At 35.3% G+C, this 10,775-nt stretch overlaps 1 protein-coding gene across 2 annotated transcripts; it reads right to left on the bottom strand.

Annotated features, from left to right (window-relative positions):
- Window positions 1-2,525: 2,525 nt before the first annotated feature.
- LOC133038683 (uncharacterized) lies at window positions 2,526-9,070 on the bottom strand. 2 transcript variants are annotated; one of them, XR_009688174.1, is made up of 2 exons: window positions 3,547-4,566; window positions 2,526-2,817 (listed from the first exon to the last, which is right to left on the bottom strand). XR_009688174.1 is itself a non-coding variant. In XM_061116816.1 (2 exons), exons 1-2 carry the CDS (start codon window positions 9,014-9,016, stop codon window positions 2,804-2,806), a joined length of 684 nt encoding a protein of 227 aa, XP_060972799.1. In that variant the 5' UTR covers window positions 9,017-9,070; the 3' UTR covers window positions 2,526-2,803. The 2 variants fall into 2 exon arrangements, 1 of the variants encoding a protein (XP_060972799.1); XM_061116816.1 differs by lacking the exon at window positions 3,547-4,566 and adding an exon at window positions 8,347-9,070.
- Window positions 9,071-10,775: the final 1,705 nt, after the last annotated feature.

The following is a 10,775-nucleotide window of genomic DNA, read 5'->3' as shown; positions in this document are numbered from 1 at the left end:
ATATGAAAAAAAAAATAATTAGGTTAATAAAAAAAATGACATAGATTATTATTGGAGACTAAAAAATAATAGTCTTTTAAAAATATTATCATTAAATTATTACCAAAATTTATAATAAAATAAATATATACTCTCTTTTTACTAATGTTTATTTAATAATTAGGAAACAAACCGCGCTTAGAAATAGCACCCCCTATCCTCATGTTTGTTTATTTATTATATGATATTATTTTTAATTACACACATTTTTGTGTGTTTTTGTAATTTATTAGTAAATTTTTAAGTATCAAATTTAGGATTTGAATTTAAAATAGCTATAAATGTTTAAAAATTTATGATTTCATTAAAAAAAATATCATGAATATTTTAAAATATTTTGAAAAAAAAATATAATAATATTAAATTAAGAATTTAGATTTAAATAACTGAAAATCTATCAGAATATAGTATTTTATTAAAATGCTAATGTCAATTTATAGTATCTTATACTTATTTTTATTATTTTTGAAAAAAATAGTTATAGATATTTTGTTTTATATATCGCCATTGATAAAGAAGATTAATTATTACCTTTGAGATTGATGATTTGTGAGGTTTTTTTAACTCAGACTTGATCAAATTCAGTCCTCTATTAATATATCGCCATGATCTTCTCAAGCTATGAATAATTGAATTAGTTTATGAATATGTATGAGTGGTATTAATAATTAGTGATGATGAAACTTATTTAGTTACTCTTATGGCTTTTAGTACTTATAATCAATACGTATTTATTATATGGATAAATCAAAAGATGAAAGTGAATGAATATGTACGTACTTGGTGTCTTTATATACTAAAATCATAATCCTAATCCTAATCCTAATATAATTATTATAATATATAATAATAATCTTAACCCTAATTATTATTTTTTCTTTTTTTAAAAAAGGAAATTATATAACACTAACGAATAAATCATCTTAATTTGTAAAAAAAACAGATATTATTATATTTCACTCAAAAAAAAAAAAAAGATATATGATTATATAATTATTTAACTTATATTTAATAATCTAATTTTTTTTTTTATGTTCCAACCCAGCAACCATCATTATCCGAAGCATCCACTAATTAAAGGTATATAAGTCACCGTCTCCGATGCCGGCGCCGGAGTAGAAGAAGATGCAGTCGTTGAAACCAGTGAAGAAGATGAATCAACACGTGTGCAGCTTCGCTCTATAGGTACACCTTTTTCTCATATTTTTGTACCAAATTAACAAATCAAAATTGGCTTTAATTAAAGCAAAAATCCCATAAACATAAAAAAAATGTTTGTTAGTTTGTTAAAATTTTTGATGTCATTTTAATCATCTATTATTTTTCCATATTATATTTAATTAAGTTTTAGCTTCTATAGTGTGTACTACAGAAAATAAACACAAAAAAAAAAAAAAAATACACATCTTCATTACACAATCATCTTGAACCCTTTATGAACCATAAAATAACAATAATTAACTTAAAAAAATTGTACAAACTGAGAAAGAATAAAAAACACACACACAATTGAAGTATTAATTAAGATAAAAAAAAAATAGGACAATCTTCTAGGGCAACACCGCGAGCAATTGGATAAAGTTAATTAACGTTGTAATTTCTTTTACATTTTGTTATTTAAAAAAAATTAACTAATATCTTAAAAACTTATATTTTAAGAATTATTACATGGAAAACACAAATTGATACTTTATTTACAAAAATATCTCCATAAGGTGTGGACAATATTTATACTTTTTATGTATTTTTAATTACCAAAATACCTTTTACACAATCAGACGATAGTTGCTGAGTAGTTGGCCGAAGGTTGCTGGGTGGTTGGTCGAATGTTGCATCAGACGAAATGGTCAAGTGAAGAGTGTAGTAGAGAAGGATCTACCATGTTTTCAACTGTCAACAAACTTCCATCTAACATAACGGTTTTGAGTAAAGACAGAATGTATCGAAAAAGAAGACACCCGGCCTCATCAGAGCAGAGCGACACTAGGCCAAAGACATCATAAGATTGAAGAGTGAAGTAGAAAAACAACTCCGATGCAGATACTGAAGTTGAAAAAGGCTCATCACTTCATGTATTGTGTGGTTCAAATGCTCTAAAGACAAGAGAAAGAGAAAAAAAATATTGAAATATCATCACAGTACTTAACCATTGTAGAACAAGACAATTTAGTTGTAGAAAAATATTGTCTCATATCATATGGTTTTATCTAATTGCATGCCTATAGAATTTCAAACAGCTAATTTTCATAATAATTAAGAAACAAGGAGCTTAACATTCTCATCTCATTCATAATGTGAAACATTCATATTGATTCCTACACATACATTTAAGCTATATATAGTTTTTAACATACAATCTCATACTCACCCATCCACAAAACATTATGAAATTAAGAAAAGATAATACAAAAAACTAATTGTCACAACAATACAACAGCAATAATGTTCAAAGAGAGAATTTAAAGAAGCTTACTTGTGAGAGTTGGAATGTAACGCCCGTACTTTTATAAAAATATTAATTTTATTTACAAGCGTTAAACGCGGAAAAACATAATGTCGCATTTTTATTTAATACTTGAAAATGTTCACAATTGGCCAGTTTTCGTACAAAAGACATAATAAATAATAACTAAAATAATTGCGACATAAACTTAATAGCGTAAATAAATAAATAGAGCGCCCTAGACCGCCCTCAGTTATATGGTCCTCAGCGAGTTCACACACAAGCGTCCAAAGTTCCACTCGCCACCGGCATTCTAGACTTTCAGTTACTTTGGTCTGCACATGGTAATTTAATAAGGGTGAGCTACTAAACTCAGTAAGGAAATGTGTGTCAGGTAGTCACATAAATAAAAATAAAACTTAACTAAAAATGCACATGCTCATAAATAGACAACTAGCAAAACATAAACTTAATCATATCACTAGTAGCTAATAACTAGGTTCTAAGCTAAATCACATAATAATGATTACGCCCGAGTCCAATTTGGGCAAATAAACTCGAGCTATTGGACTAAATGGCGGAGGGCTGGGTTCAGTAAAATCGTACCCACTACTAAATGGCCCCCTATCTACCATATAGACCCAACAGTCAAGTATTTAACCATTATCTTCTCGGTCAAATCATGTCACATAAATTATAATCTGCCTAATTTAAATAATGTCAAACTACTATACATTATTTAAATAACATAACAATCATAATTAAATAATGTGAATCTTATAAACACACTATTTACATACATACTTAAATAACATGAATCTTATAAACACATTATTTAAATATATATACCTTTAGCAATGGCCATGCTCTAATACTGTAAACATACATAAATAACATGAATCTTATAAACATATTATTTAAATATATATTATACAGTACATTAAATAACAAACAATAAAGAGTTAGGCAGAAGACCTTAGTTAACTTCTCTTTTACTATTCCCACTCTTTCTATGAATGTTATTACATACAGAAAACTTATATTTTTCTACTTAATTTCCTTACCTCGAATGTGGAGTCCTAGCCTTGATTGCAATGAGAGTGATCCTTAAGAACCAATTGTCTTGTACTAAAAATCTAGTTTTTCATATTCTTTAATTAGAACATAATATAGGGATAAATTATTTAAAGCTTAACTTCAAATCTATTACCCTATATAGTCCATAACAACAAATAATTTAGCGTCTAATTGAAATATGGATGAGACTATAAGTTATACCTGAGCCTTGTGAAAACACCCCAATACTTTGAAGAGGAGAACAATAATAAAGATCTTGACACTATTTTAGTGGTGTGAGAGTAATGGTGATACCGATACAATCAGAGATATATATATATATATATATATATCATATATATATAAAAGGAGGATGGAGGTATATATATGTGGTGATATATGATGGTGACTAGCCAAAATATTTAGCAAAGGAAAGAAGGCAATAGATGAACATGTGAAGTAGAGAATAATTGTAAATGGGTTCTGAGAAATCTTGAGTAGAAGTGAAAATAGTGTCAACAAAGTATAGAATATGATGCATATTTATAGTCTTAGGGTCACGTCCAAAGTACCCGGCTCATCCTTAACTATGGTTAACAATATTAAAATTTAAATACACTAATGTATAGCTAGGTTCCTAGTTTTACTCCGGGTGAAGATAACTAACCAAAGAGAAAAAGAATCTCCATGCACCTGATAGAGGGTATCGTGAACTTAATCTTAGCTAGTATTGTTGGTTGATGACATCTACTCTTCAAGTGAGCCAAACACGTGTACCCTTAGCTACTAACAAATTCATATCCTTAAATATTCCCTCTTTATATATATCCTACTTGAACTAATTGCTAACTATATATTCTATAACAAATACAAGTCAGTACTCTACTAAGTCCTTAAATAGCTCATGAATCGCCACATAGCTATATAATCATTTGATTTAAGTTTAGTCTTTAGTAATTCATGATGAGATAGTGGGCTCCTCCTATCCCTACGCATCAGACTAGTTGGACTAATTCAACTTAGTTTTTCACATTTTTTTCCTACTCACATAACTCCCATAAAGATAATACTACTTATTATATTTTTTATTATTATTATTATTTTCCAACTCAGCCAAATACTTAAACTAATCAATACTCACTTGATTTGCCACTTTTATCTCACGTCCATAAACAAAGTTATACAATAATACCACATCCTTTGAGCTAATCTAACATTTCCCAAATTATTATTATTACGGGCTTTAAAAATACTAAAATTTCTTAATTTGATAAAAAAAAAAATAACATTAGTTTAGTACTGCTATATAAAATAACATATTTATGAAATTCTATTTCCACATCGAGATATCTAGACTATTGTAATAGAAAATAATCTAAATATTTTGGTTATTACAATCTACCCTCCTTAAAGGAATTTCGTCCTCGAAATTTACTTACTTGAGAATAACTCGGGGTACTGATTCTGCATGTCCTTCTCCAACTCCCATGTTGCTTCTTTATCAGAACTATCACTCCACAGGATTTTGACTAAGGGTATAGTCTTATTTCGTAAGACCTTTATTCCTCTTTCTATCACGCGCACAGGGCGTGCCATAAAGCTCATGTCCTGCTGTAAGTTCAAGTTCTCGTACTTAAGCACATGTGTCGGATCAGGTACATACTTACGTAACATGGAAATGTGGAAAACATTATGCGTTTCTACTAATGTCGGCGGTAGGGCCAAACGGTAAGCTACCGGACCAACTCTGTCCAGTATCTCAAAAGGACCTATAAATCTTGGGCTTAACTTTCCCCTTTTTCCGAAACGCATAATCCCCTTCATAGGTGATACCTTCAAGAACACTAAGTCCCCTACAGAAAACTCAACCTCCCGTCTTTTCAGATCCGCATAACTTTTCTGTCTACTTTGGGCGGTGAGCATCCTTTGCCGTATCTTTTCAACTGCTTCTGAAGCTTCTCTTACTGCTTCTGGACCTAGATAGCGTCTTTCTCCAACTTCATCCCAGTGAAGCGGTGACCTACATTTTCGTCCATACAACATCTCATATGGTGCCATTCCGATTGTGGCTTGATAACTATTATTGTAGGAGAACTCCATTAGGGGTAAATACTTGCTCCATGAGCCAGTGAAGTCTAGCACACACGCTCGAAGCATATCCTCGAGTATTTGGATGGTGCGTTCAGATTGTCCATCTGTTTGGGGATGAAATGCTGTACTTAATTTCAATCGTGTCCCCATTGCCTTATGTAGACTCTCCCAGAACTTGGAGGTGAATACTGAACCTCTATCAGAGACTATTGTCTTTGGAACTCCATGCAGCCTCAATATCTCTTGCACGTACAGGTCAGCATACTGCTCTGCGTTGTAAGTAGACTTTACTGGAACAAAGTGTGCTGACTTGGTGAGTCTGTCTATAATTACCCAAACTGAGTCGTGTTGCTTGGTTGTTCGGGGTAGTCCTGTCACAAAATCCATGGCTATATCTTCCCACTTCCATTCTGGGATTTCCAAGGGTTGCAACATCCCTGCTGGTCTCTGATGTTCAGCCTTAACTTGTTGACAAGTGAGGCATCTAGCTACGAATTCAGCTACATCCTTCTTCATCCCTGGCCACCAATACAAGGTTTTTAAGTCATTGTACATTTTGGTTGACCCTGGATGCATTGAGTAGGGTGTAGTGTGTGCTTCCATCATGATCTTTCTTTTAAGCTCTATGTCGTTGGCTACACACACTCTTCCCTTATACCTTAGCATGCCGTCTGTACCTTCGGAGAAATCCTCTGCCTCCTTCTCTGGCATGCCTGCTCTTTTCTTCTGTAAGAACTCATCAACAATCTGTGCATCTTTAAGTTCTTGTAGCAGCGTCGAGACAATGGTTAGGTTAGCTAGCTTTTGTGTAATGATCTCTATGCCACTTCTTTGGAGTTCTTGTTGTAGTGGCATTTCCATTTGTGCCAGTATTGCCAAGTTGGCATAACTGCGTCTACTTAGCGCGTCTGCTACTACGTTGGCCTTCCCCGGATGGTAGTGGATTTCACAATCATAGTCCTTAACAAGCTCTAGCCATCGCCTCTGCCTCATGTTGAGTTCCTTTTGCGTAAAGAAGTACTTCAGACTCTTGTGGTCGGTATAAATTTCACATTTCTCCCCGTAGAGATAGTGTCTCCATATTTTTAGCGCAAAAACTACTGCTGCCAACTCCAGATCGTGTGTTGGGTACCTTTGTTCATACTCCTTAAGTTGTCTTGAGGCATACGCTACTACTTTGTCATTTTGCATCAACACGCATCCCAGCCCTTGTTTCGATGCATCGCAGTACACCACAAACTTATCCTTGTTATTGGGAACACATAATACAGGGGCTGTTATTAGTTTGTCCTTAAGTGTTTGGAAGCTACCCTCACACTTTTCTGACCAGACAAACTTCTGCGTCTTTCGAGTCAAGTTGGTTAGAGGAGTTGCGATCTTGGAAAATCCTTCAACAAAGCGTCTATAGTAACCAGCTAGACCCAAGAAGCTTCTTACTTCACTTGCAGTCTTAGGTGTTGGCCAGCTCTTGACCGCTTCAATCTTTGTAGGATCCACCTCGACTCCATCTTTGGAAACTATATGGCCTAGGAATGCCACCTTCTCTAACCAGAATTCACATTTCTTGAATTTGGCATATAGTTGGTTCTCCTTAAGTCGTTTTAGAGTCATCCTCAGGTGTTCCTCATGTTCCTCCATAGTTTTGGAGTAGATAAGAATGTCATCAATGAATACAACAACAAACTTATCTAGGTACTCCTTGAACACCCTATTCATCATATCCATGAAGGCTGCTGGGGCGTTAGTTAGTCCGAAAGACATTACTAAAAACTCATAGTGTCCATACCGCGTTCTGAATGCTGTCTTGGGTATGTCTTCCTTCCGGACCTTCAGCTGGTGATACCCAGATCTTAGATCTATCTTTGAGAACACAGCCGAGCCTTGCAATTGATCAAAGAGATCGTCAATCCTTGGCAAAGGATACTTATTCTTGATGGTCACCTTGTTGAGCTCACGGTAGTCTACGCACATCCTCATACTTCCATCTTTTTTCTTGACAAAGAGTACCGGTGCACCCCAAGGTGAGTAACTCGGTCTAATGAACCCTTTGTCTAAGAGCTCCTGTAGTTGTATTTTAAGCTCTTTTAACTCATTAGGTGCCATTCTGTATGGAGCCTTTGAAATTGGATTAGTCCCCGGGGCTAATTCGATGACGAACTCCACCTCTCTGTCTGGAGGTAGTCCCGGTAAATCTTCTGGAAAGACCTCTGGAAATTCACAGACTATATGCACATTCTCCACATTTAGTTGCGTCTCTATTGCTTGATCCACTACGCTGACCAAGAATGCCAGACACCCCGCCTTCATTAGCTGACTAGCTTTTAGGGAAGAGATTAATGGAGTCCTCAAGGCCAGCTTGTCGCCCTTGAAAGTAAACCGATCCCCAGCCTTTGTTTCAAAAACGACCAGTTTCTTTCGGCAATTGATTGTCGCACCGTGACTAGATAGCCAATCCATCCCAAGTATAACATCATATTCCTTCATTTCCAGCTCTATTAGGTCGCCCATGAGTTCTTTGCTTTCGATCATGATAGGTACATCTCGCATTCTTCTTGTTGATAACATGGTTTCTCCCGAGGGTAATTCCGTCACAATACCACATCTAAGTAGATCACATGGCTTATCTATACTATCAATTACCCTAGTAGCTATATAAGAATGTGTAGCTCCGGAATCAAAGAGAACATTACAAGGCAATCTGTAAATAGAAACCTGACCTGAGACAACAGTGTTGCTTGTGGCCGCTTCTCCTCTGGTGAGAGCAAACACTCGAGCAGGAGCGGCTTGGTTCTCCTTCTTTTGTCCCTTTGGGCAATTTTTCTTCAGATGGCCTGGCTGCCCGCAATTGTAGCACACCCCTGACTTCATCTTACACTCCCCAAGATGTTTCCTATTGCATGTGGGGCAATTTGGGAATTCTACATAGGACCTTTTCACCCCATTGTTGTTATTTTGGACCACTGCTTTCCCCTTTTTATCACGATCATTACTGTGATTTCCCTCGTGTTTTCTCTTATTCTCTTGATTTCCTCCATTGTTTCTTCGGGCTTCCCACTTAGCAGCATTCTCCTTCTTTATATCATTTTCGAGCAACTCAGCTTCAAGAGCTTTTTCTAACACCTCAGCATAAACTGTGTTGGTCCCCACCATGATTTTCACATCTTTTTTAATCATGGGGTTCATCCCCTTCAAGAACCTTTTGACCCGAAGGGCCTCGGTTGGTACGATCTCTTGTGCAAACTTTGCCAGACGGTCGAATTGCCTAGCATACTCCGTGATAGTGAGATTGTTCTGCCTCAGATTCATAAACTCATCTTCTTTTGCAGCCAGTATGGCGGCACTGTAGTACTTCCTGTTGAACACATCAACAAAGTCCAACCAGGTCATAGTTGTTATGTTGCGACTCTGTCTTACTACTTCCCACCAGATCCGTGCATCCTTTTTAAGTAGGTCGCGGCAAAGACAGATACTCTTTCCCTATCATTGAGGTCCATATATTCCAATATGGACTCCACTGAGCGCAACCATTCCTCAGCTTCAAGTGAGTCCGAGCTCCCATTGAATATTGGTGGTTGTTGTTTCCTGAATCGCTCGTACACAGGTTCAAAACGTTGTATTGGTTCTGGATTCACTGCAGCTGGTTGAAGAGCTAGGTGTCTAACAGGTGGATTTTGATTACGGCGTAACTCCTCATTCTGAGCTCGTAGCCTTGCAATTTCTTGAGTTAGCTCCTCACGTATACGAGCGTTTTCTCGGAGTATCTCAGCTTGAGCATTGGGAGGTGCTTGTTGTTGTTCGAGTGCTACTTCATCTACCGGTGCTACCGATGCTCCTTGTCTACCTCCCCTACCGCTTTGGCCTCCACGTCGGCCTCCGCGTCGACCATCACCTCGGCCTCCGCCCCTTGCGGGTGCTGGAGTTGCATCCACGTGGATGTTTCTATTGCCGTTGATTCGAACTGATCTTCTTGGAGACATTATTTCCTAATGTTCCTTGTTTGTTTCTAAAAATCTCTAAAAGAAGATAAACTTAAATAAGATATCACTATTTTCGAAAAAAAAAAAAAAAATGCCCATACCTACATAACTAGTTCACAAATAATTTCTATTTATTCAAAGTTAAAAATGAATAATAATAAGACACACATTTTTTTTTTTTTTTTATATGGTTACTTAAAGAAAAATTTCTATGATTTTTTTTTTTTTAAGAGTCATATGGTGCTATCTAACGTCAGGTTCTAAAATTTCACCCAAAATTTTTATTTTATACTAACTTGAAATATATTTATATGTATTAAAAAAAATTATTTCATATGGGTAGTACCTAAACTTGGATATTGGTACTAAGGTTTTTTTTTTTTTTTTTTTTTTTTTTTTTTTTTTTTAAGTAAAATGCCAATTTAGAAATTACAAAAAAAAAAAAAACATACACATAAAATGCAAGCATATATAATGGACTTACTTGGTGGCAAGCGAAAACTTTTTGGCTGATGTGTGAAACTCGTGAGAACGTTCGGGACCGATATAACTGTGGCTCTGATACCAAACTGTAACGCCCGTACTTTTATAAAAATATTAATTTTATTTACAAGCGTTAAACGCGGAAAAACATAATGTCGCATTTTTATTTAATACTTGAAAATGTTCACAATTGGCCAGTTTTCGTACAAAAGACATAATAAATAATAACTAAAATAATTGCGACATAAACTTAATAGCGTAAATAAATAAATAGAGCGCCCTAGACCGCCCTCAGTTATATGGTCCTCAGCGAGTTCACACACAAGCGTCCAAAGTTCCACTCGCCACCGGCATTCTAGACTTTCAGTTACTTTGGTCTGCACATGGTAATTTAATAAGGGTGAGCTACTAAACTCAGTAAGGAAATGTGTGTCAGGTAGTCACATAAATAAAAATAAAACTTAACTAAAAATGCACATGCTCATAAATAGACAACTAGCAAAACATAAACTTAATCATATCACTAGTAGCTAATAACTAGGTTCTAAGCTAAATCACATAATAATGATTACGCCCGAGTCCAATTTGGGCAAATAAACTCGAGCTATTGGACTAAATGGCGGAGGGCTGGGTTCAGTAAAATCGTACCCACTACTAAATGGCCCCCTATCTACCATATAGACCCA

Source organism: Cannabis sativa, chromosome 6, assembly GCF_029168945.1.
Source record: "Cannabis sativa cultivar Pink pepper isolate KNU-18-1 chromosome 6, ASM2916894v1, whole genome shotgun sequence".
NCBI classification, from domain to species: domain Eukaryota; kingdom Viridiplantae; phylum Streptophyta; class Magnoliopsida; order Rosales; family Cannabaceae; genus Cannabis; species Cannabis sativa.
The sequence above is the reverse complement of the archived record's forward strand: the minus strand, read 5'-3'. Positions and strand labels throughout refer to the sequence as shown.

Excerpts from the sequence above, each read along its gene's own strand:
- LOC133038683 (XM_061116816.1), bottom strand. The coding sequence starts at position 9,016 with ATGACCTGGTTGGACTTTGTTGATGTGTTCAACAGGAAGTACTACAGT.